At 45.4% G+C, this 27,228-nt stretch overlaps 1 protein-coding gene across 5 annotated transcripts in view; it reads right to left on the reverse strand.

Moving 5' to 3' along the window:
- The window catches only part of LOC144497493 (choline transporter-like protein 3), a 133,644-nt gene extending 110,362 nt beyond the window's left edge, over positions 1-23,282 (reverse strand). For 2 of the 5 annotated variants that reach the window (XM_078218840.1, XM_078218839.1), the window contains exons 1-2: positions 6,001-6,125; positions 2,090-2,194 (exon numbers count right to left, since the gene is read on the reverse strand). In XM_078218840.1, coding sequence (XP_078074966.1) covers positions 2,090-2,194; positions 6,001-6,024 — 129 coding nt within the window. In that variant the 5' untranslated portion in view covers positions 6,025-6,125. Of the gene's footprint in view, positions 1-2,089; positions 2,195-6,000; positions 6,126-9,917; positions 9,962-19,789; positions 19,843-23,263 lie in introns of those variants that run through there. The other 3 variants (XM_078218843.1, XM_078218842.1, XM_078218841.1) reach the window with 3 other exon arrangements.
- Positions 23,283-27,228: the final 3,946 nt, after the last annotated feature.

The following is a 27,228-nucleotide window of genomic DNA, read 5'->3' on the forward strand; positions in this document are numbered from 1 at the left end:
TATCACAAATGCCACACTTCAGCCAATTCTATTCACTCCATGTGATATGGAGAAATGGCTGAAGCCACTGAATGCTGCAAAGGCAATGGGCCCTGACAACATCTGGGCAATAGTACTGAAGACTTGTGCTCCTGAACTTGCTGCGCCCCTTGTCAAACTGCTCCAGTACAGCCACAACACTGGCATCTACCCGGTAATGTGAAAAATTGTCCAAGTATATCCTATCCACAAAAAGCAGGACAAAAGCAGCACCAGGGTGGCACAGTGGTTAGCACTGCTGTTTCACAGCACCAGGGATCTGGGTTCGATTCCTGGCTTGGGTGACTGTGCGGAGTCTGCACATTTTCCTCATGTCAGCGTGGGTTTCATCCGGGTGCTCTGGTTTCCTCCCACAATCTGAAAGATGTGCTGGTTAGGTGCATTGGCCATGTTAAATTCTCCCTCAGTGTACCCGAACAGGCGTTGGAGTGTGGTGACTAGGGGATTTTCACAGTGATTTCATTGCAGTGTTAATGTAAGTCTACTTGTGACTAATAAATAACCTTTACTTTACTTTTAGAATTTGACTGAGTGTGGCATCAAGGAGCCCAGCAAAACTGGAGTCAACGGGAATCAAGAGGAAAACTCTCCATTGGTTGAAGTCACACCTGGAACAAAGGAAGATGGTTGTGGTGGTTGGTGGGCAGTCATCTCAGCTCCAGGACATCACTGCAGGAGTTCCTCAGGGGAATGTCTTTGACCTAGCCATCTTCAGTTGCTTCGCCAATGAGCTTCCTTCCTTCATAAGGTCAGAAGTGTGGATGTTTGCTGATTATTGCACAATGTTCAGCACCATTTGTGATTCCTCAGATACTGAAACAGTCCATGTCCAAATGCAGCAAGATCTGGGCAACATCCAAGCTTAGGCTGAGAAGGGGCAAACTGAACTGGACTAGCCATATAAATAATGTGGCTACAAGAGCAGGTCAGAGGCTGAGAATTCTGTGGAGACTAACTCACCTCCTGACTCCCCAAAGCCTGCCCAGCATCTACAAGGCACAAAGTCAGGAGTGTGATGGAATACTCCCCACTTGCCTGGATGGGTGCTGCTCCAACAACACTCAAGAAGTTTGACACCATCCAGGACAAAGCAGCCCCGCTTGATTGGCACCTCATCCACAAACATGTGTATAAGATGTTGAGGGGTATTGATAGAGTGGATTCTCAGAGGCTTTTACCCAGGGCTGAAATGGTTGCCACAAGAGGTCACAGGTTTAGGGTGCTGGGGAGTAGGTACAGAGGAGATGTTAGGGGTAAGTTTTTCACTCAGAGGGTAGTGGGTGCGTGGAATCGGCTGCCGGTAGTGGTGGTGGAGGCGGATTCGATAGGGTCTTTTAAGAGACTTTTGGATAAGTTCATGGAAGTCAGTAAGATAGAGGGTTATAGGTAAGCCTAGTAGGTAGGGACATGTTCGGCGCAACTTGTGGGCCGAAGGGCCTGTCTGTGCTGTAGCTTTTCTATATTCTATGTTCTATCCACTCCCTTCACCACCGATGCTCAGTAGTAGCAGTGTGTACTATCTACAAGATGCACTGCAGAAATTCACCAAAGATCCTTAGACAGCACCTTCCAAACCCATGAGCACTCCCATCTAGAAGGACAAAGGCAGCAGATACATGGGAACACCACCACCTGCAAGTTCCCCTCTAAACCACTCACCACCCTGACTTAGAAATATATCACCATTCCTTCGCAGTCGCTGGGTCGAAATCCAGGAATTCCCTCTCTAACAGCATTGTGGGTCAACCCACAGCACATGGGACTGCAACGTTTCAAGAAGGCAGCTCACCACCACCTCCTCAAGGGTACCTAGGGATGGGCTACAAATGCTGGCCAGCCAGCGACACCCAGGTCCCACAAATGAATTTTTTCTTCACTGTTGTATTTATGGCTCATATTTGAAAATGTCACTTGGGCTAATCATAAACTCAACAGCTTAAAATGTTTGTGGTCAGACCATCACGCCAAAAATAAGATTAGATGAAGTCATTTTGTTCCTTTTGGCTGAAGAATACATTTTTCCTGCTAGCACCAAGTACAACAGACTCACCATTCCAGCCCAGCAAAGACAGAAGATCACGAGCCATAGAACGTCTGTGGACCTCCTGTAAATCTGTGGACGCCATTCCCTGTGTGATACGCCTTCACCAGACACCTGAAATAAAACATCAACATTCTTTGATCCATTCTCATTTCTGCTACAACGTTTAGGCATGCACTGAGTTTTCATGTATTCTGAAGACATGGCATCAGTAAGATGTCCTGCAATGTGTGCATTGTACCCATGGATTCAGTTTTACACACTTTTTTAACAACAAATTGCTAGGTCGATAATGTTGGCATGTTAATAAATGATGTTTTAGGGATGAATTTAACCGCAAGGCAGCAGTTGCCAGATAAACTGGGACACAGTCAAAACCACAGTGCAACTAATACAATGGGACATCTAATCATTCTAAAGTTCGCGGTGATGTTAAAGGGTTTCATTTTTAGATTTTCTTTTCTTTAATCTTTCATGGTGTCACTGGCAAGCACAGTAAGAAGTTTAACAACACCAGGTTAAAGTCCAACAGGTTTATTTGGTAGCTTTTGCTACCAAATAAACCTGTTGGACTTTAACCTGGTGTTGTTAAACTTCTTACTGTGTTTACCCCAGTCCAACGCCGGCATCTCCACATCGTCACTGGCAAGGCCAGCATTTGTTGCTCATTCATAATCGTCCTTGAAATGAGTGTCATGCTGGGCCATTTCAGAGCACAGTTAAGAGTCAGTCATGTTGCTATGGGTCTAGAGTCACATGTAGACCAGACCAGGTAATGACATTAGTGAACCAGATTTTTACAATAAATGATGAGAGTCTCACAGTCACCATTACAGAGACTAGCGTCCAATTCCAGATTTATGAACAGAATTTAAATTCTACCAGTTGCCATAGTGGGATTTGAACCCAGGGCATTAGCCAGGGCCTCTGGATTACTAGTTCAATGACATTAACAGAATGCCACCATTGTTGCATTGTGTGCCTGCATACCATTGTAATGTAAAGGTGCTCAGCAGGGCAAGGGTTAATGTAGGACTGAAGAATAGCACTGCCCAAGGTATGCTGTACAGAGTCACATGGTAATCGACTCAGAACACTCTGGAAGCCTACCTGCATGGAGAAGTAGCTCCATTCATGAGAGTAACCTGGGATCTACAAATAGTTAAAGACTAACAATAAATAGTTCATGTTTAAACATACAAATCTCAAGATCTTATCATCGGGACACTAAAGTTCCCATATGACGCATGTGCATCTGAATCTATTACCATGTGACTCTATACATCATAGCGTAGGCTATGCTATTCTCCAGTTCTGACGCACGCTCCTTAAAGGAGCCAGCTGCTACACTGGGATTGCAAGACGATGATGGTTTTCATAGAGTCATAGAATGGTTGCAGCACAGGAAGAGGCTATTCAGTCTATTGTGTCTGTGCTAGCTGCCTGTAAGAGTAACTCACTTAGTCCCACTCCCTTGCCTTGTTCCCATTTTCCTACACATTTCTTCTTCAGATATTCAATTCCATTTTGAAAGCCCTGGTTGAACCTCCTTCCATCACAATCTCAGGCATTGTGTTCCAGATCCTAACCACTCGACTGTAAAAAAAACCTTTTCCTCACGTCACAGTTGCTTCTTTTGCTAAGCATCTACGTTTTTTGATCCTTCCCCTAACAGGAACAGTTTCTCCCTATCTATTCCATTCGGACCCCTCATGATTGTGAAAACCTCCATCAAATCTCCTGTTAATCGTCTCTTTTCCAAGAAGAACAGCCCCAACTCCTCTAGTCTACCTACGTAACTGAAGACCCCGGAGCCAAACCTTTCTGCTTTTTACTGGGGCTGCTTTGGCACCACGTCAGTGGTGGAAATCCGATCGCAGAGATTTAAACGTGGATTTGCTGGGAAGACGGGCACGGATTTGGGAAACGACAACACTTTCAAGAAGTTAGGAGCAACACAGGAGTAACAAGGAGTTCGCGGCAGAACGGAAGCTTTCGAGGGTTGAGGGGTCAAAACTGATAGAGACAGGGAGTTGATGACAATAATATAAAAGCTGCATGGTGGCACAGTGCCAGGGGCCCAGTACAATTCCGGCCTCGGGTATGGAGTTTACACATTCCTCCAGGTGCTCCCACACTCCAAAGATATGCAGGTTAGGTAGATTGGCCATGGTAAATTGCCCCTTAGCGTCAGTGCGATTAGCAGGGTAAATACATGGGGATAGGGCCTGGGTGAGATTGCTGTCAGTGCAGGTTCGATGGGCTGAATGGCCTCTTTCTGCACTGTAGGGATTCTATGAAAATACTGTGGATGCTGGAAAGCTGAAATAAGAATCACAGAATCCCTACAATACAGAAGGAGGCCATTCGGCCCATCGAGCCTGTACTGACCACAATCCCATTCTGGTAAACCCACGCATTTACCCTGCTAATCCCCCCTGACATTAGGGTCAATTTAGCATGGCCAATCAACCTAACCCACACACCTTTGGAGTATGGGAGGAAACCGGAGCACCCGGAGGAAACCCATGCAGACACGGTGAGAATGTTCAAACTCCGCACAGACAGTGACCCAAAGCTGGAATTGAACCCAGGTCCCTGGTGCTGCGAGGCAGCAGCGCTAACCACTGTGTCCCCATGCTGCCCAAGATCCAAGCTGCCAGAACAGAAAGTGCAAGGAGCCAAATAAATAGTGTCAATAACAATGGCAGAGAAGTCCTCAGGTGAAGTGGCAGGGGTGAAGTGTCTAAGGAAAGGTTAATGTGAAGAAAAGATACCTGGGTTATTTTTGACTGTGATAAAGTGACTAGTCTTTGCCCTCCTGAGTCAATAAAAAACTTTACCCCCCCAAAAAAAAACATTTCCATAAAGACCTGTAATTTGAATTGAAAACAAACCATGAAAAAGTCTATTTTAGTTTCAATGTTCTGACCCTGATGAAACATCTTACAAACCAGTTCCAAAAGAATTTCACTTTAAAAAAAAATTCTTCAAATAAAGGGAAAGATTTATTAGAAAGCTAACTGGGTCACGGAGCCAGAGAAGGGTGCGTGTTTGCACAGGTGGATAAGAGCTTTTATTAACCAGCTGGACTCCCTTTTAACTCCAGCTGGAGTCAGCAGTAGAGTGCCCACTGTAATGTGAGGGCGACAGGGTGGCATGGTGGTTATCACTGCTGCCTCACAGAGCCATGGAGCCAGATTCGATTCCCGGCTTGGGAGACTGTCTGGAGTTTGCATGTTCTCCCCATGTCTGTGTGGGTTTCCTCCGGGTGCTCCAGTTTCCTCCCACAGTCCGAAAGACGTGATGGTTAGGTACATTGGCCATGCTAAATTCTCCCTTAGTGTACCCAAACAGGCTTTGGAGTGTGGCGAAAAGGGGATTTTCACGGTAACTTCATTGCAGTGTTAATGTAAGCCTTACATGCGACTAATAAATAAACTGTAGTGTGTTCATGGTGAAAGTATGTACTTCACCAGTTCATGGGGGTGGGGTAAAGGTTTCAATCACTCTCTTTTCTTCCAGGGCGGATGTGAGTTAATTAAAATAAAGATTGAATAACAACGAGTGAGCTGATGATCCTGCAGCCAGAGCACCTTAACATCACAAATCTAGCTCAGTGTGGAGGAGCTCTGTCACTTTGGAATCAGCAGCGATTATAATGGGAAGTACTTGCAGTGACTCCCGCTGCACTGTCACCTTTATCTCTGCCGGTAACTTTTTACCAAGGCCCCAAACATCACACACTGGAAGACATAAAAGGCACCTCTGGCTTTTCCCCATAGAGACTGTCATTGGTACAAACAGCAGTCAGACAGAAGGGGGGGTCCCCAGCCCCGGTACTGACAGCGAGGGGGTCCCCAGCCCCGGTACTGACAGCGAGGGGGTCCCCAGCCCCGGTACTGACAGCGAGGACTCACCTCATATTGGCCACAGCAAGACATCCCCGCCCGGGGCTCGCTTTAACGCCACAGGTAACTTCAGCCCAGCAATCCACAGAATGAAGTTTCGCCAACTGCACTAACTCACCTGCACGGGAGGGAGAGCCAGACAGGCGGCGATGGCGAGCTCACTAACCTTTCCCTGGGTTTCCTATCAGCCTTTACCATCAGAGAAAGTTTTATATCAAAGGTTATTTTTATTATTATTTGCAGTGACCCCATGGAAACGGCAGCGTAGTGGTAAATATCACTGAACCAGTAATCCAGAGGCAGTATCCGAGGGATAGAAACACAAAATGCTGGATAAACTCAGCAGGTCTGGCAGCAACTGTGGAGAGAGAGAAACAAGACTTATCCAGTAACCTGTAATGCTGATTTGATTTATTATTGTCACACCTATTCGTATACAGTGAAAAGTATTGTTACTTGGCGCTATGCAGACAAAGCATACCGTTCATAGAGAAGGAAAGGACACAGTGCAGAGTGTAGGGTTACAGTCATAGCTAGGGTGTAGAGAAAGATCAACTTAATATAAAGTAGGTCCATTCAAAAGTCTGATGGCATCAGGGAAGAAGCTGTTCTTGAGTGGGTTGGTACCTGACCTCAGATGTTTATCCAGCATTTTCTGTTTTTATTTCAGATTTCCAGCCTCTGCAGTATTTTATTTTAATGTTCCAGAGACACAATTCAAATGACAAAGGGTTGTGAATGTAGCCCAGCCCAGCACGCAAACCAACCTCCCGTCCATTGACTCCGTCTACGCTTCCCACCGCGTAGTAATCAAGGACCACACACCCCGGACATACTCTCTTCTGTCTTCTTCCGTGGGGAAAAAGATACAGAAATCTGAGATCACGTACCAACTGACTCAAGAACAGCTTCCTCCCTGCTGCCATCAGACTTTTGAATGGATCTAGCATACATTAAGTTGATCTTTCTCTACACCCTATCTATGACTGTAACACTATATTCTGCACCCTCTCCTTTCCTTCTCCCCCTTTACTCTATGAATGGTATCTTTTGTCTGTATAACATACAAAAACAATACTTTTCATTGCATCCCAATACATGTGACAATAATAAATCAAATCAAAAGCTGGGGGGAATTTAAATTCATTAATCTGGAGTGAAATGTTAGTTCTCATTAATAATAGTCATTTAACTACTGGATTTTTGTAAATGCCCATCTGCTTCACTTGGTAGGAAATCTGACATCCTTACATGGTCTGGCCTACACATGTGACTCCAGGCCCAGGGCTGACTAATTGTCCTCTGAAATAGATCTAACAAGACGCACAGTTCAAGAAGGTGGCTGAAAGGGGTGAGCTATAAATGCTAGCCTATCCAGTGACACTCAAACCCCCACGAACACATAAGAAGAAAAAGCACTCAAATAAAAGCGAAATACTGCAGATACGGGAAATCGGAAGTGAAATAGGGCCTGGGTGGGATTGTGGTCATCAGACTCGATGGGCCAAATGGCCTCCTTCTGCACTGTAGGGATTCTATGATAGAACAGAAAATGTTGGAAAGACTTCAGCTCTGAAGAAGTCTCAAGGACTAGAAATGTTGGCCAGAATTTTCTGCCCATTCCCGCCCGGCTGACACTGCAAACGAAGTCGGAGAATTTGACGCTCAGCTAAATCTCTGTCCACTGCAGTGGGAGCAGAAAGTCCCGCTGGTGTGAACGGCCGGAAAATTTAAGGGGAGGCAGTGGTGTAGTGGTATTATTGCTGGACTAGTAATCCAGAGACCCAGGGTAATGCTTTGGGGACCCAGGTTCAAATCCCACCATGGCAGATGGTGAAATTTGAATTCAATAAAAATCTGGAATTAAGAATCTACTGATGGCCATGAACCCGTTGTCGATTGTCAGAAAAACCCATCTGGTTCACTAATGTTCTTTAGGAAATCTGTTGTCCTTATCTGGTCTGGCCCACATGTGACTCCAGAGCCCCAGCAATGTGGTTGACTCTCAACAGCCCTCAGGCAATGAGGGATGGGCAATAAATGCTGGCCAGCCAGTGACACCCATACCACATGAATGAATAAGGTAAAGGGGCAATGTCTGCAGCATGAAGCGAGTTAGTAATGAACAAGCTGACTATTTTTCATTCCGTCCAATCTTCCCGCACACATTCACAGAACAAAAGTTCAAACTCTTCTTGTGGTCCAATTTCATAATCTTACTGTTGCCTTTTCTTGAATTGAAATTAGGAATCTTGTTAATATCAGAGCAAAGAAAAGTAAAAATTAACATGTTGAAAATTGGCTCCTGAATCACCACAGGTCCACTTCAAGCCACTGGCAGAGGTCCATGACTTGGGTCAGTCATGGCTCCATTGGTGGCACTCTCACCTCAGAGTCTCAAGGTTCTGGGTGTGATCACTAAATTCTGAGCTGAAATTCCAATGCAGCGCTGTGGGAGTGCTGCACTGTCAGAGGTGTCGCCTCTCAGATGAGATGCTAAAATGAGACCCCAACTGCCTGCTCCAATACCGTAACATATCCCATTGGTACTATTACAAAGAAGAGTAAAGGAGTTATCCCCGGTGTCCTGACAAATATCTATTCCTCAATCACAAAAACAGATCATTTGGTGATTATCAAATTGCTCATTGTGGGAGCTTGCTGTGCATAAATTGACAACTGGGTGACTACACTTCAAAAGTACTTCATTAGTTGTAAGCCATTTTGAAATATCTGTTGTTCATGCAACGTACTATATAAATGCAAACCTTTCTTTCCTTCGATTTGATTTGATTTATTATTGTCACACGTAATGGGACACAATGAAAAGTATTGTTTCTTGCGTGCTATACAGACAAAGCATATCATTCATAGAGTACATAGGGAAGAAGGAAAGGAGAGGGTGCAGAATATAGTGTTACAGTCAAAGCTAGAGTGAAGAGAAAGATCAGTTTAATAAATGGTAAAAGTTAAAGTTGATTTATTAGTCACAAGTAGGCTTACATTAACATTGCAATGAAGTTACTGTGAAAATATCCTCATCACCACACTCTGGTGCCCATTCAGGTACACTGAGGGAGAATTTAACACGGTCAATGCACCTAACCAGCATGTCTTTCAGACTGTGAGTGGAAACTGAAGGAAACCCATGCAGACACGGGGAGAATGTGCAGACTCTGCACAGACAGTAATCCATGCTGGGAATCGAACCCGAGTCCCTGGTGCTGTGAGGTAGCAGTGCTAACCACTGTGCCACCACCATATAGTGTCAGTGTGGAGTTCCTTAGAGATTTGAAGGGTTTTGCTATTCAACATTCCAGAGTAACAAAAGGCAAGTAGAATGTTGAACTAGGAAGTTGAAATACTCGAGTAAATGTCATCAGAAAGCATGTTTAAACTGCACAGTGCTCTAATTAGACCACACCTTGAGTACTGTGTTCGGTTTTGCTCACCCAAGCACATTGGAAACAGTCAAACCCTGCAAACAATTGAGGTTTCTTCACACAGTCCAAAAGACATGGACTGCAGCGATTCAAGAAGGCAGCTCACGACTACCTTCTCAAGGGCAACTAGGGATGGGCAATAAATGCTGGCCCAGCCAGCGATGCCCATGTCCCACGAATGAATGAAAACGAAAGGACCAATCTTTAAAGAAAAGACCAAAGAAACTTGAATTTTTGGCCTTGAAAGGAAATGATTGAGGTGTGACCGTACAGGGTAAATAAGACAGAAAAAAGGTAGACCTGGAACACTACTCCAAACCAAACAGAACAAGATTTAATGAGAAACAAACTTTGGATTGGAGTCAAGAAGTTTTGATTCACGCACCTTAGTAATGCACACACAGGCATGGATTTTCACAATCATTTCAAAAATGGTGGATGAGGTTGAAATCTGAAGGTCTCACTCCTGAATATGGCACCTACCATTTTTGCGGGGCAGATCAGGATTTGCAGATGTGCATTTTGTGGAGGCAACTGACCATTTAAAACAGCAGCAGCCTCCAGTTATGTCTGAGTTTTGTTCGCTGGGAGCTCCCTTGCACATCTTTGACCAGAGATATTTTACATCCACCCTAACAGGCAGACTGGCCATTAGGTTAATATCTCATCTGATAGGCAACACCTCCAATCACACAGGGCTGCAGATAACGGGAGGACTTTGAATAGTGTGGAGGAGCAGAGGGATCTAGGTATATGTGTGCATAGATCCCTGAAAGTTGGGAATCAAGTAGATAAGGTTGTTAAGAAGGCATATGGTGTCTTGGCGTTTATTGGTAGGGGGATTGAATTTAGGAGTCGTAGCGTTATGTTGCAACTGTACACAACTCTGGTGCGGCCGCACTTGGAGTACTGTGTGCAGTTCTGGTCCCCACATTACAGGAAGGATGTGGAGGCTTTGGAGAGGGTGCAGAGGAGGTTTACCAGGATGTTGCCTGGTATGGAGGGGAGATCCTATGAGGAGAGGCTGAGGGATTTGGGATTGTTTTCGCTGGAAAGGCGGCGGCTAAGAGGGGATCTTATTGAAACATATAAGATGATTAGAGGTTTAGATAGGGTGGATAGTGATAGCCTTTTTCCTCTGATGGAGAAATCCAGCACGAGGGGGCATGGCTTTAAATTGAGGGGGGGTAGTTATAGAACCGATGTCAGGGGTAGGTTCTTTACCCAGAGGGTGGTGAGGGATTGGAATGCCCTGCCAGCATCAGTAGTAAATGCGCCTAGTTTGGGGGCGTTTAAGAGATCCGTAGATAGGTTCATGGACGAAAAGAAATTGGTTTAGGTTGGAGGGTCACAGTTTTTTTTTTTAACTGGTCGGTGCAACATCGTGGGCCGAAGGGCCTGTTCTGCGCTGTAATGTTCTATGTTCTATGTTCTATTTGATGTTTCAGGTTGGAACTATTGTGTTCCTGTTTTAAAGAGAGCCAGGCAATTCTCCCAGTCCCCTGACCAATGTTCATTCCACTGTTAGGGATAAGCTCTAATGATATAAGACTGTACAAAACTTTGTTCTGGCTGCAGTCAGAGCACTGTGGGCAGTTTTGGATTCCCCATGATAGAGGACATTAAAGTCCTAGAATTCTTCTCTTCTTAAACAGTGCCTCAATTTGAGGTGGATTTGCTTCCACAGTGCTTTGATGGGTTCGGAGATGGCTGATAAGTCCAATGCATCAACTTCAGACTCTGCCACATGCATTTCAAGGGTTGGGTAGATGGTTTGGAGGTTTGTGCGCTTCCTCCAACGCCTCGACTTCACCCCTGCACAGTCCTGATGAAGACTCTCAATGTGCTCAGTGCTTTCCCAAATGAGCTTTCTCCATTTTGGGCAGTTTAAAGGCAGGGTCTCCCATGAGTTAGCGGGGAAGTTATCCCTTTTCAGGGTTGACTTGAGGACATCTCTGAAGTGTGGTGCTGAATCCAAAATAAAATTGGACATTTGAAATTAAAGAATTGGACACTCTAAATTAAACTACAGCCAGCTCCAGCAAGTAGCCTGCAGAAAATCAGACCTGGCCAATGTTTGAATATACAGAACTCAGACAGGCTGCAGGGGCATGTCTGGATCCACCCTATCAATAAACCACCAAGTGCTCATCATTCCTGTTTGATATGCACCGGCCTATTGTCCGCAGCCTACACGGGGCCAGACTCCAAGGTGCCTGGGACAGGTTCAGGCGTCCTGTCAACAGGACATCAACTAGACCATTGGGCGCTGAGACCCACCCCCTCTCCTGAGGCCCCATTGACAGAAGGTGTCAATTGACAGGTGGGAAAATCCGCCACAGGAGGATAAAATAGGCATTCTGGACACTTGGGAGTGAAGACTCGCGACGGGAGATGACCAAGACCAGACCAGATCAGAGAAGGAAGGAAGGAAGCAAGCAAGGAAGAAATGACCAGCGGGAATCACCTTCGCGGAGATGGACCAGAGGGACTCACAGACCGGATCTACAGCCTGCCAAGCCAGCTTTACGGGTAGTATAGCCAAATCCTGGGTGCTTCTTGTAAAGATAATGGGTAATTTACAGGTTAACTATATTTAATAAAGTTTGTTGCATTATATATCTGTGTCCATCCATTGTTCTTCTCCTAAATAAAGGCACCTGGGTAAAACTTTGATTCAGGAGCTGGTTGAAGTATCTGACTTGGACAGATACAACAGAAGCATGTCCACCTTCCTCCTGGCGGGGCTGCTCCAGCTGAGTTCTGAATAAAGTAATTGCTTTGGCTGTCAGGTGTCAGACGTACAAACTCATATCCTGTCCAGCAGAGTTGGTTTCGAATAATTAGTGCCTCAATCATGGGCAAGTTGGCTTGGGAGAGAATGCTGCTGTTAGGCAGCCCAAAAGTGCAAAGCATAGATTCACCAGATGGTTTCAGTTCGAAGAATACATAATTTCGAGGAGAAACGAGGATTCTTTCCTGTAGAAGAGATAAGCTAAGAGAAGGCGATGGCGTAGTGGTATTATATTGTCACTGGACTAGTAATCCAGAGACCTGGTGAGACTACATCATGGCAAAAATAGGAGAAATCCTATAAGCTCTGGGGATCCGGTTTCAAATCCAACTATGGCAGATGGTGAAATTTGAATTCAATAAAAATCTGGAATTGAAAGCCAGTGCTGACCATGAAACCATTGTCGATTATCATAAAAACTCATCTGCCTCACAAATGTCCTTCAGGGAAGGAAATCTGCCACCCTTGCCTGGTCCTGCCAAAATGTGACTCCAGATCCACAGCAATTTGGTGACTGTTAAATGCCCTCTGAAATGACCTAGCAAACCATTCAATTCAATTAGGGATGGGCAGTAAATGCTAGCCCAATCCCATAAATGAATAGAAATATAGAAACATAGAAGATAGGAGCAGGAGGAGGCCATTTGGCCCTTCGTGCCTGCTCTGCCATTCATCACGATCATGGCTGATTGTCCAACTCAATAGCCTAATCCTGCTTTCTCTCCATAACCTTTGATCCCATTCGCACCAAGTGCTATAGAACATAGAACATAGAACATAGAAAGCCACAGCACAAACAGGCCCTTCGGCCCACAAGTTGCGCCGATCACATCCCCACCTCTAGGCCTATCTATAGCCCTCAATCCCATTAAATCCCATGTACTCATCCAGAAGTCTCTTAAAAGACCCCAACGAGTTTGCCTCCACCACCACCGACGTCAGCCGATTCCACTCACCCACCACCCTCTGAGTGAAAAACTTACCCCTGACATCCCCCCTGTACCTACCCCCCAGCACCTTAAACCTGTGTCCTCTCGTAGCAACCATTTCAGCCCTTGGAAATAGCCTCTGAGAGTCCACCCTATCCAGACCCCTCAACATCTTGTAAACCTCTATCAGGTCACCTCTCATCCTTCGTCTCTCCAGGGAGAAGAGACCAAGCTCCCTCAACCTATCCTCATAAGGCATGCCCCCCAATCCAGGCAACATCCTTGTAAATCTCCTCTGCACCCTTTCAATGGCTTCAACATCTTTCCTGTAATGAGGTGACCAGAACTGCGCGCAGTACTCCAAGTGGGGTCTAACCAGGGTCCTATAAAGCTGCAGCATTATCTCCCGACTCCTAAACTCAATCCCTCGATTAATGAAGGCTAGTACGCCATACGCCTATATATAGCTACCTCTTGAATATATTCAGTGTCTTGGCATCAGCTACTTCTTGTGGTCATGAATTCCACAGGCTCACCACCCTTTGGATGAAGAAATGTCCCCTCATCTCCATCCTAAATGGTACACCCTGCGTCCTCAGACTGTGACCCCTGATTCTGGACACTCCCACCATCGGAACATCCTTCCTGCATCTACCCTGTCTAGCCCTGTTAGAATTTTATAGGTCTCTATGAGATCCCCCCCTCATTCATCTGAACTCCAGTGCAAACAATCCTAACCTAGCCAATCTATCCTCAATCACAAGTCCTGCCATCCCCAGAATCAACCTGGTAAACCTTTGATAAATGACAGATGTTAATAAATTGGATAGTGAAAGCTGATTTCATCAATTAATTTAACATCATAATTGGGAGTGAGAATAAATGCGAGGAGATACTTCCTTCTGAGAGTTGTTGGATAATTGGGTGAATGTTTGAAACAGTGGAAGAGAGTGTGGATCGGTTTGGATTGCTCCAGTAAGGAGCTAATGCAGACCAACTGTGGAAGCCAAAAGGCTTCTGTCTATACTGAAAATTTCTGTGCCCTCTTATTCCACTCTCAGAGGACACTGGATGGATAATTGAATACATTAACCACCCAATGGTGAACAGCTGCTCTCAATAACTTCACTGGCAGGATCTTTGCTCCCCTTTGTTTACAGATTAGTTTTGCAGAGTTCTATATCCACCAAATGTTTACTTTGAAGGAATGTTTTCCCACTAAAGATGATTCCAAGCAAACATCTTCCACTGTGAACTTTGGACACCAGCTTTATTCTACACTACCACTGGGACTGCCATTCGGTGGGAAAAAGAACCTTAAAGCTTGAATATTTCATAGCATAATGCGGCAGGTAAATTAGGCAAAACTAATGCAAAAATGTAATAGGACAGGCTGATAAGGTGGTTATAAAAACATATGCAGTCCTTTCACTTATTAGCTGAGATACAGAATATAAGAACAGGGTGGTTATGCTGGAACTATAAAGAACATTAGTTAGGCCACAGCTTGAGGACTGTGTGCAATTCTAGTCACTTCATTACAGAATTTAATGTAAATAAAAGCAAATTACTAGAATCTGAAACAAAAACAGAAAATGCTGGAAAATCTCAGCAGGTCTGATAGCGTCTGTGGAGAGAGAATAGAGCCAACGTTTCGAATCTAGAACACCCTTTGTCGAAATAATGTAAATGCTTGAGAGACGGTACAAAGGAGATTTACGAGGACGTTGCCAGGACTAGAAAATTACAGCAATGAGGAAAGATTGGAAAGGATGGGGTTGTTCTCATTGGAACAGAGAATGCTGAGGGGAGATTTGATTGAGATGTACAATAGTGGTTGAGGGGCCCGGATAGAAAGGATGGGAAGATCCTGTTTACTTTGGCAGAGACTAAAGGGCATAGACTTAAAGTGATTGGTAGAAAGTTTGGAGGGGAGGCCCAGTGGGTTGTGGGGGGGTCTGGAACTCACTGTGTGAAACGATAGTAGAGGCAGAAAGCCTCAACTCAATTAAAAGGTGTTTGGATATGCACCTCAAGTGCCGTAACTTGCAAGGCTATAGACCAAATGCTGGAAAGTGGGATCAGGCTGAATGGCTCATTTTCGGCAGTGCAGACTCGATGGGCTGAGTGGCCTCTTTCTGTAACATGAACTTTCTATAATGCACGCACTTACCTGATGTTATTTGCGGGTGGTGGGGTTTTGGTGGGGGTGGGCAAGGGGGGATACAAGGGTGGGGGGGGTGGGGGTGCGGGGGGGGGGGGGCGGTGCGGAGGTGTGGTGGAGGGGGGGGGGGGGGGGCGATGTAGAGTGATTCTGTCACTAAAGCAAATCAAAGTTCCCGGCAGTTGTAGAATTTGCATTATTTTCATACAAATGGCCTGAGTGTGCTCTTCCCCAGTGGTGACAGGTAATGACTGATCTAACCAAAGATCCTTAGAGGGAATGATAAGTGACTCAGGACTTTGTGGGTGGGGTGGAGGGAGTGAACTTTTCTCAGAGCTCTGCTCTTCTCAGCTTCACGAGATGTTGGCAGTCTGGCATATGCTACCAACCTGAACAAAGAACAAAGAACAAAGAACAGTACAGCACAGGAAACAGGCCCTTCGGCCCTCCAAGCCTGTGCCGCTCCTTGGTCCAACTAGACCAATCGTTTGTATCCCTCCATTCCCAGGCTGCTCATGTGACTATCCAGGTAAGTCTTAAACGATGTCAGTGTGCCTGCCTCCACCACCCTACTTGGCAGCGCATTCCACCTGTGTGCAGCCCCCTCCGGGTTAGTGCCTCCAGAACATCTCCGCCCAGATTGGGATAGGAGGCTGTCCGTTTCCCACCCTGGGTCAGCCAGTGAGCCACGTTGAGCCTTTGACATTGGCATCGGGTGAACGGATAAGGCAGCTTTGGAGACTCCCTAACGGTTTGGGGCAGAGGATCAACTCCAACTGCTCACCCCCACCACCCTCCCATCATGTCACACTTGATGAACACACAGAGGGTGGTGAATGTCTGGAACGAGCTGCCAGAAGTAGAGGCGAGTACAATTTTGTTTTTTAAAAAGCGTTTCGACAGTTACATGGGTAAGATGGGTATCGAGGTATGTGGACCAATTGCAGGCAATTGGGACTAGCTTAGGGGTTATAAAAAAGGGGCAGTGTGATGACTTCAGCCAGGCTAATGAGGTTGGCTCGCTAGAGTATGAACTACCTGATGAGTCTTAATTGATGGTTGAGTCAGGGAACCTCATGCTCCCTATTTAAAGCAGGTGTGTCAGACTCCCAGCCTGCATTCAGCAGGGAGTAACTGGAGAGCTGGCTGTGTACAGATGTATGGTGTAAATAAAGTAATTTGGCGATGGGACTTTCGCCTCCGTGGAGTTATTACAGGCAGCCTGGACAAGTTGGGCTGAAGGGCCTGTTTCCATGCTGTAAACCTCTATGACTCTAATCAGGACTCTGCACTGCAAAAGCTTTTGATTTTAGGTGTTGCCAAGTTTTTATTTTTCTTGTAATCTCTTTACGAAGATTATACATTTCACACCCCCCTCAGTAACAGAACCATTCCTGTGGAATGTGGTAGTGTTGTGTTCCGACACGCCAGGTGAAAAGTAAGTCGGTTGGTTGTAAGCTAAAGCACGGCATTCATAAGTAATGGATGTAAGAAATGTCAAGCATAAACCTAATCCATAAAGTAAAGAAAGAGCAGAATGTACAATCTTCTCAAATTACAATGTGAGGCATTAAGGATTTCCGTTCTATTTGATCACTCAGGACAAGCCTGACAGCCACATGAATGTCCTGTTATCTCAGAACCCATCTATAATTTGAACAAAAAATACTTTTGAAACGGAACCAGCTTTCTCACAGTTTATTTTGCATCATTAATAATGTCCCAACCATAGTGCAATGGCATCTAATACACCCAGGAGATTTATAGGGATCAAGTTACATCTTGCACGAATTTGGTAACAGAAGCCAAGTGGATATTTGATAGCAGAGTTAATTCTGAAATAAAAACATTTCCTGCTACTTGCAAGCACATGAACTTAAGACAGTCAAAAAATACATGGGGGTAAGATTTTAAGTCACTCGCAGTTCACCCACTTGTACAAAGCTAAAGGGGCCTTCCACACAATCCTTACGGGCTCTAAGAGAAATTTCATTGTATTTTGCTATAACATTGCTTTGGGCACAACATAGTTGCACAAAACGCCTCGATTGAACCTGCCCAACCCCCACACTTCCACGCAGTGCATTCCAGACCCCAACCACTCGCTGGGTGAAGACGTTTTTTCTCACATCACATTTGCTTCTTTTGAAAATCACTTTAAATCTGCACCCCCTCCTTCTCGATCCTTTCCCGAGCAGGAACAGTTTCTCCCCGTCTGCTCTGTCCAGCCCCCTCGTGATTTTGAACATCTCCATCAAATCTCTTCCCAGCCTTCTTCTCCCCCAGGGAGAACAGTCCCAACTTCTCCAATCCATCCTCATAACGGAAGTTTCTCATCCCTGGAACCATTCTCGTGAATCTCTTCTGCGTTCTCTCCAATACGTTCACATCCTTCCCATGGTATTCACAAATACGCGTGCAAGGTAACCTGCAGAACTCAAATGGCATTGCCCTATTGCTTGCTAAACCCTTTCATAATGTGGATTGCAATATAAATCCTGGATCTGTTATAGAAACGGGATCAGATTGCAGGGTTGCCTCAGATTGCTGGGTTGCCTCAGATTGCTGGGTTGCCAGAACAATCAGTAAATTCAATGTGAAAACAGTGCTGGAAAATGCAGAGCTGAAATAAACACAGAACAATGGCCACATACCAACTAATGGATTTGTAAAATATTGGGCTTAAAACATAATTTGAGAAACAAAAAATAAACATGCAATCCAGCAAATGAAGAGTCCCCACCCGACCAATATTGCTCACAAATAAAGGTCATTGGGGAAAGGGAGCCTTTGCCAGCAACCATCTAGTGACATTTAACAAGGTTTCAATCGTATTCGATGGTGAGACGTAGTCGAACAACTGGAACCTGCACTTCAGCCTAATAGAAAACCACGTGAGAGCTCAGGCAAAGGCAAAAGAGAAAATATAAAAACGCTTTTAGCAAATTACAAGCATATAAAAGCAACGCTGTAACAAGGACTTGGGTTGAGACATCACAGGATCACAGAATTGTTATGGTGCAGAAGGAGGCCATTTGGCCCATCATGTCTGTACAGGCTCTCCATATGAGCTTCATGACTGAGTGGCATTCCCCTGTTTTTTCCCCGTACCCCTGCATATTGTTTCTACTCAAGTAATTATCTAATTCCCTCTTAAATACCTCGATTGAACCTGCCTCCACCACACTTCCAGGCAATGCACTCCAGACCCCAATCACTCACTGTGTGAAAATGTTTTTCACCACATTTTCTTCTTTTGTAAATTAGTTTAAATCTGTGCCCTCTCATTCTCGATCCTTTTACGAGCAGGAACAGTTTCTCCCTGTCTGCTCTGCCCAGCTCCTTCATGATTTTGGACATTTCTATCAAATCTCCCCTCAGCCTTCTTCTCTCCAAGGAGAACAGTCCCAACCTCTCCAATCTACCCTCATAACTGAAGTGTCTCATCCCTCATTCTCGTAAATTTCTTCCACACTCTCTCCAATGCGTTCACATTCTTTCTATAGTGTGGCGCCCAGAACTGTACACAATATTCTAGCTGAGGTCTAACCAGTATTTTGTATAAGGTCAGCATGACCTTCTTGCTCTTGTACTCTATGTCCCTATTAACTAAGCCCAGAATACAATATGCTTTGTTAACTGCTCTCCAACTATCCTGCCATGTTCAATGATCACAAGGCATTTTACAAACTGCGTAAGGAGTAACAGAAAACTGGGCTATATCGAGAAACACCCAGTCCACTAGGCCTTCGAAACTGTCTGATAGTATGTGAGAGAGGGAGGGGGAGATGATGGCCGACTGGTATTATCACTGGACTATTAATCCAGAAACTCAGTGAATGTTCTGGGGCCGCGGGTTCGAATCCCGCCACAGCAGGTGGTGGAATTTGAATTCAATAAAAAAATATGGAATTAAAAAACTACTGGGCGGCACGGTAGCACAGTGGTCAGCACTGCTGCCTCACAGCACCAGGGATCCAGGTTCGATTCCCAGCTTGGGTCACTGTCTGTGTGGAGTTTGCACGTTCTCCCCGTGCCTGCGTGGGTTTCCTCCGGGTGCTCCAGTTTCCTCCCACATTCTGAAAGATGTGCTGGTTAGGTGCTTTGACCCGAACAGGCGTTGTTGGACTGTGGCGACTAGGAAAATTTCACATAACTTCATTGCAGTGTTAATGTAAGCCTTACTTGCGACTAATAAATAAACTTTAAAAAAACTTTGGTCAAGAAACAATTGTCGATTGTCGGAAAAGCTCATCTGGTTCGCTATTGTCCTTTAGGGAAGGAAGTCTGCCGTCCTTACCTGGTCCGGTCCACAGGTGACTCCAGAGTCACAGCAATGTGGTTGACTCTCAACTGCCCTCGGGCAACTAGGGATGGGCAATAAATGCTGGCCAGGCAGAGACGCCCATGTCCCACAAATGAATTAAAAAAAAGAAACCAATGCCCCATTTCACTTGCAACAACTCACCCTTCACTATTCTAGCTTCACACGAGTAATTACGTTTCCTGCCACATTCATGATCTTCAGTCAATCAAAAAAATATATGGTCAAGATTTTAACTTGCTCAAAACCAACTTGCTTGCTAAAAGCATTAATAGGAAGCTCCACAGCCTTTCCAGGCTATAAGATAGAATTCATTGTATGCTGCTATATGCATTGATCTATACAAAACAACATTGTATAAAACACATGTATATACCATTCTGGAACCTAGTCAAAATATGTGTGCTGGAGGTATTGCAACACTTTTGATTTCATGGGCCAGAGATTGACGCTCTGATAAGTCAGAACAGCAGTGCTCAACGTGTCAAAAGCTTTTGAGATGAAAGGGCACCCTGACCTTACTGTAAGGCTGACTTCAAGCTGCATCTAATTTAATGCAATTTCTTACATGCTAACTTAGTGTCTGCACTATTTTAAACTATGTAATCTACCCATTCATAAACAACATTGTTGAGAATAAGGCATTGGACTCGTTAAAACAAGCATACAGAAGATTTTTTGTTTCCATTCTATAATGTCATGTCCTTAAGACATGAAAGAGATCAGAAATGGTTTAAATCAGACTTTACCTGATTGCCTATTCAAAAAAGTGGACTTGGTTGAACCAAAGGCTGGCTGCTACAGGTCTCACAGTTTATAAGTTGGCTACAGTTTCTGGAAATTCCCGACTAATTGGAATCGCACACCTCTCATTGTGTTAATACATTCCAATTAACAAAACCAGGCAGCAGGAGATGATCTATCTCCCTAGCCAGGTCTTATAACAAGGGGAGAGCCATTAAAACTCATTGTACCTGCAGGGGCACCAGTAGAAACCATCCATCTCCTAACGTGGATTTTGACTCGAGGCATAGAAGCTCCTTGATGGCCTGCAACTGACTCATTAACGGACACCATCACTTGACCCAAGCTTCTGACTTTGGAAGGTTTTAATATTACATTTCTGGACTCACAACTCAGTCTGCAGTTTAACCTGTGGTCTGTAAACACCACAGCAGGACTCCAGACTGACCAACAGCCTCCATCAAGGCTAAACCTCCTCAAAACCTGTTCCTCTGGAAAGTTCTTGCCATCACCTGCTGAACAGACAAAGTCTCTCGACACCAACCTCATCTCATTGTGCCACTGTCAGCTTTAAAGGAATTCTGCAACTCCTGTTTCAGCTAACTGAACCCGCCTGAAATGTAAATCCTCAGTGTTGGAACCCTCAATGGACTCTGACTTCTGGACTCTGGCAATCAAATGATTTTTGATTTGATTTATTATTGTCACATGTATTAACATACAATGCTGTACAGATAAAGCGTACCGTTCATAGAGAAGGAAACAAAAGAGTGCAGAATATAGTGTTACAGTCATAGCTAGGATGTAGAGAAAGATCAACTTAATGCAAGGTAAGTCCATTCAAAAGTCTGACAGCAGGAGGGAAGAAGCTGTTTTTGAGTCAGTTGGTAGGGACCTCAGACTTTTGTACTTTTTTCCCGAAGGAAGAAGGTGGAAGAGAGAATGTCTGGGGTGCGTGGGGTCCTTAATTATGCTGGCTGCTTTGCTGAGGCAGTGGGAAGTGTAGACAGAGTCAATGGATGGAAGGCTGGTTTGCGTGTTGGACTGGGCTACATTTACGACCTTTTGTAGTTCCTTGCGGTCTTGGGCAGAGCAGGAGCCATACCAAGCTGTGATCCAAGCAGAAGGAATGCTTTCTATGATGCATATGTAAAAGGTGGTGAGAGTCGTAGCTAACATGAACTGTTAACCATGTCTGTAGTTCTTTTTCTTTTAAGTTGTTAGGACTGCTCTTTCTCATCTTATTATGTGCTTGTGTGTATGCGTATGAAGTTGTGACCACCCCTTGGGCTTGAATGTCTGAATAAACTATGCTTCTGACTTAGTTTGAAAGACAGTTTGCTGTGAGTCACTTTAAAAATTGACCTCACAAACTAAAAGTTTGGGGAAACACCCCAGAGCCCATTTTAAAAATCAGAACACCTCTGCCTCTGGATAGATGGCGATAAAATAAAGGCGTTCAAGTTTGCCTCTCTGTTATTCTGAGTTATTTTGCATAATGGTCAGACATAATATAATGTCCATCTAACATCACTGTGTTCCTCAGGGTAGTGCCCTCGGCACAGCCATCTTCAGCTGCTTCATCAATGACCTTCCCTCCATCATAGCGTCAGAAGTGGTGATGTTCACCGATGACTGCACAACGTTCAGCACCATTCACAGCTCCTCAGATACTGAAGCAGTCCACGTTCAAATGCAGCAAGACCTGCACAATATTCATACTTGGGCTGATAGGTGGCAAGTAACATTTGTGCCACACAAGTGCCAGGCAATGGCCATATCCAAGAAGAAATTAAACCATCTCTCCTTGACATCCAATGGCATTCTCATAGCTGAATCCCCCACTATCAACATCCTGGGATTAGTATTGACTAGAAACTGAATTGGACTAGCCTCATGAATACTGTGGCTACAATAGCAAGTCGGAGGCTGGGAATTCTGCCGAGAGAAACTCACCTCCAGATGCCCAAAGCCTGCCCACCATCTACAAGGCACAGATCATGAGTGTGATGGAATTCTGTCCATTGGTCTGGATCAATGCAGCTCCAACAACACTCAAGAAGCTTGACATCATCCCGGACAAAGCAGTCCGCTTGATTGGCACCACATCCACCACCTTAAACATTCACGCACTCCACCACTAACACATAGTGGCAGAGGCGTGTCCCATCTACAAGATGCACAGCAGCAACTCACCTAGGCTTCTTTGACAGCATCTTCTGAACACGTGACATCTACCACCTAGAAAGGTAAGGGAAGTAGATGCTTGGGAACACCATCCATTGCCTGCATATTCCTCTCCAAGCCACTCGCCAGCCCTACTTAACTACACTGTCATCCCTTCATTGTCACTGGATCAAAATCCTGCAACTCCCTAATGACACTGTGTGGGTCTATTCAGCCCAAATGGGCTGCAGCGATTGAAGAAGGCAGCTCACCCTCACCACCTTCTTAGGGCAATTACGGATGGGCAATCATTGCTGTCTGAGCCAGTGAAGCTGACGTCCTGGGCATGAATGAAAGAAACTCAATAATTTACATATTTACCTAATGAGCTGAAGTTGAGCAAGTTCCAGGCTGTTAAGATTTTATTTTGCAATCTGAGTTCATGCGAAACATGCAATTAATTAACTATGGGTTAAAATCTCAGCAGAAAATGGCAGAGTGTTGTTTCCAGCAAGAAAACTGATGTGGGATACTTCCCACTTGCCTGGATTAGTGCAACTCCTGTGACACTTGAGAAGTACGACACCATAGAGAACAAACCAGCCCATACGGCTGGTAACCTATCCAACACCTTTAACATTCACTCCCTCCACCACCACACAGTGGCAGCAGTGTGTACCATATAAAAGAACCAATGCAGCAACTCACCAAGGCTCCTTAGACAGCACCTTCCAAACCTGTAAACTCTACCACCTAGAAGGACAAAGGTACCAGATGCACGGGAACACCGCCATCTGCAACTTCCCCTCCAAGCCACACCCCAGCCTGACTTGGAAATATATCTCCGTTCCTTCGCAGTCGCTGGGTCAAAATCCTGGAACCCCTTCCTAAAAGTGAGTGTTCTTGCAAAGCAAATACTGCAGTTATTCAAGAAGGCAGCTCACCACCGCCTTCTCAAGGGCAATTAAGGATGGGAAATAAATCCTAGCCAAACCAATGATGCCCCCAACATCCCTTACGCAAATCAACAAAAACTGCCAATCTGTCAAGTTAACTATCAATTTGTCAATAGATTGAAATCTCCTGGCCTTTAAGTTTTTGAGAAGAAAACTGAATGCAAAAATGAGTCAGTGCTTGCTATTTCATTCTGTCTGTTGAAATCTGCCTGAGGCTTATCATTACAGGATTTGTGCTGCTCAATTGATTTCACAACTTATCATTATCATTTTGGAGTACCTGTCAGTTCACAATTTGATTGATAGCTTCAAGTGCTTATAGAGTCATTCATAGAATCATAGAAACCCTACAGTGCAGAAGGAGGCCATTCGGCCCATCGAGTCTGCACCGACCACAATCCCACCCAGGCCCTATCCCCACATATTTACCTGCTAATCCCGCTAACCTACGCATCTCAGGACTCTAAGGGGCAATTTTTAACCTGGCCAATCAACCTAACCCGCACATCTTTGGACTGTGGGAGGAAACCGGAGCACCCGGAGGAAACCCACACAGACACGAGGAGAATATGCAAACTCCACACAGCCAGTGACCCGAGCCGGGAATTGAACCCGGGACCCTGGAGCTGTGAAGCAGCAGTGCTAACCACTGTGCTACCGTGCCGCCATGGTATGGGCATGGGTCAATGAATATAAAGTTTGTTTTTTAAGGGATTAAACACTTGAATGAAATATTTGTTTTTATAAGAGATTGTGTACTTGCAGGGATGTAAATGCAATGAATATGTTTTTATGAATGAGAGTTTAAAAAAAATTAAAGTTTGCAATAGACGTGGAACTTGATGTTCTTTTATCTCAGCATGGGTCCTGAGGCCTGCCCATTGTAACTATTGGGTGAATTAGAATGGAGGATGTAAGGGCAAAGGGTGGTGGGTGGGGCAGTATGGGTTAGCATAAGGGCTATAATGGGGATATGCAGAGGAGTATAGGTTAGCACGGAGGGTTTGTAGGGCCCTGGGGGTGGGTGGGGAGAATAAGATGGCACGAGTTTGCATGGAGGAAGCATGGGGAGTGTTTGGTGTGTGTGAGGGCTGGAGGGTTGTTTTCAGTTCTATATTTTTTTATACTGCTACAACGAAGTCCTGTTTCACCGAGGTGGGCCTTTCACATAGCCCAGCACCGCACAGCAGCCCCTGCAGCTGCCTGGCAACACTGTATGGGGGCAACAGGTCCAACTTCCGCTAACGCCCACCCACCAGCCTGCCGGAATGAAAATCCGACTGATCAGGGCAGCATCTCCTGGGCTGGGCTTACGGAGACCGGAATTTCAGTGACTGCACACTCTCGATTCAGGAGTGAAAATTCAGCCCTGAGAGATTGTTTTCCCTGGAAATCTAAAACAGGCCACAGTCTGAGGATAAGAGGCCAGTTATTAAGGAGTTGAAGTTCAAGATCAGCCATGATCATATTGAATGGTAGAGCAGGCTCACTGGGATATATGGAACAGGTGAGGAAAGCTATGTGAAACTCACTGGCAATGCAGACACCTTTCCTTGCCTCAATTTCAGAGTGTTGGCACGCATCACAGGGCCAGCTGGAGGGGTGGGGCCAAACACGATGGCAACGGTGGGAATAAAAAAGGCACCCCGATCTTAAAGATAAATTAAAGGACACGCCCAAACTCTCATGGATGGCAGGATCCCCTCCCTGAGCATTGGGACACCCCTCCCTCCCGCAACACAAAGATCAGGACACCACCCCCTCGATGCAAGCACCAGAATAATCAAAAACAGCCCCCTCCCCTGGTATTGAAGCACTCCACCACCTCCCCCACCACAAGCATTGGCGCAACACTGGCATCGCCCCTTCACGGCATCGCCCCCCCCCCTCCCCCCCCCATCCCCTTCAAAGATTCTGGCCCAACTCACCCCCCCACAAGCATCATGCCAGGTCCACCCACCCTCGAAGATCAGGGCGCCATCTCAATGCAGGCACCACCCCCTCACGCCCCCATGAGCATGCCCCCCCAAAACATAATGGGAACGCCCTCCCAACCCCCCCAATGCAGCTCTCCAGACGGACTGTCCTTGGCACTGCCACTCTGGCAGTGCCCAGCCATGTCCCACGCTATCTGGGGGCTATACCTCACTGTGGGCATCCCTGGCATGGTCACAATGGGTGTTTTTTGGATTTGGAAACCAGCAGTGATTGGCGCTGATCTGGGACATACGGTGAGGTTGGAAGTAGCAGTGTTAAGTCCACTAATCATATTTAAATTTATTATAAATGTGCTAATCAGATTCACACCCTTCATGGCCAATCCCGGTTTTGGCCTCTTGGAATATTTAGCGGCCTTGAAGGGATTTGTGCTTGTGGCTCGTGCAGCCGTTAAATCGCGGCCACGTCTACTCCTGCTTCTGTTTCTTGTGTTCTTGTACGTGGAGGATTTTCTTCTTTTAGTGGACCATGAACCTTTGGAATTATCTATCCTTGAGCTTTGTGGAGGCTGAATCATTGAGTATACTCAAGACTGAGACAGACTGATGCTTGAATGATAGGGGAGTCACGGGGTGAGGAGGACCAGGCAGGAGCATGGAATTTAGATCAGGATTAGGTCAGCCATGATTTTATTGATTGGAGGAGCAGACTCGATGGGGGGTGGGGGGGCGGTGGGAGGAATGGTTGGGGGAGAGGAGATGGGGCCATTTGAACTATGTCCAGATCTGTGGTAGAATGATTGGTAGAAAACCTTGGCAAAGTATGTCGGCAACCCCACTCTCATGAAACTACATGGATGTTAGGAGGTGAACTGGATGGTTGTTGGTTTTCCTTTGTGTAATAAGGTACACATTATACACAGAATATCGGGAGCAGAATATTGCTTATTTCCAACCACAATTTGCAAATTCCTCGACCAGAATACCTTACGGACCTGTATACAGTTTTGCATTTGTGCACTGCCTATACTCAGGATGTGGCCAAAACTAACAAGGTGGCATTTATTGCCCATCTTCAATTGCCCTGAGAAGGTGACGGGCAGTCTCCTATAACTTTTGCAGGTCATGTTGTGTTGGTGCTTCCCTTAAACTAGGGAATGCCAGAATATGAACTCAGCAGCAATAAAGGAAGAATCATATGCCCAGGATGATGGCATGTCAGTTGGATATGATGGAGAGATTGTGTCACTCTTTTCCTTGGTGGTAGAGGTCACAGGGTCGGCAAGTACTGTCAAAGTAACATTGGTGAGCTGCTGCATGACATTCTGTACATTTTAATCATTGTGGGTACAGCATGCTGGCATTGCGGGGGATAGATATGGAAACAAATAGCAAGAGGCACCCTGTCCTTGATGTGGTTAAGCTTCTTGAGCATTGTGGCAGCTTCAGGGGGTTGTGAATATACCATTGCACTCCTCACTTGAACATTGGAGATGGTGGAGAGGCTTGGAGGAGTTGAAGGTCATCAACTGGGGAAATAATTTCTCTTCATCTTTCCTAGCAAGTTCCCTTAATATCTTGAAAACTTGGATCAAATCACCCATTAGTCTTTTATATTCCAGAGAATATGGCCCAGGTTTGTGTAAATTTAACACATTCGGGTAAATTTAATGTGCACTCCCTCCCAGGCCAATATATCCTTGCTAACCTCTCTCTGTGAACCTCTCCATGGGACAGCACGGTGGCACAGTGGTTAGCACTGCTGCCTCACAACACCATG

Source organism: Mustelus asterias, chromosome 8, assembly GCF_964213995.1.
Source record: "Mustelus asterias chromosome 8, sMusAst1.hap1.1, whole genome shotgun sequence".
NCBI lineage: Eukaryota > Metazoa > Chordata > Chondrichthyes > Carcharhiniformes > Triakidae > Mustelus > Mustelus asterias.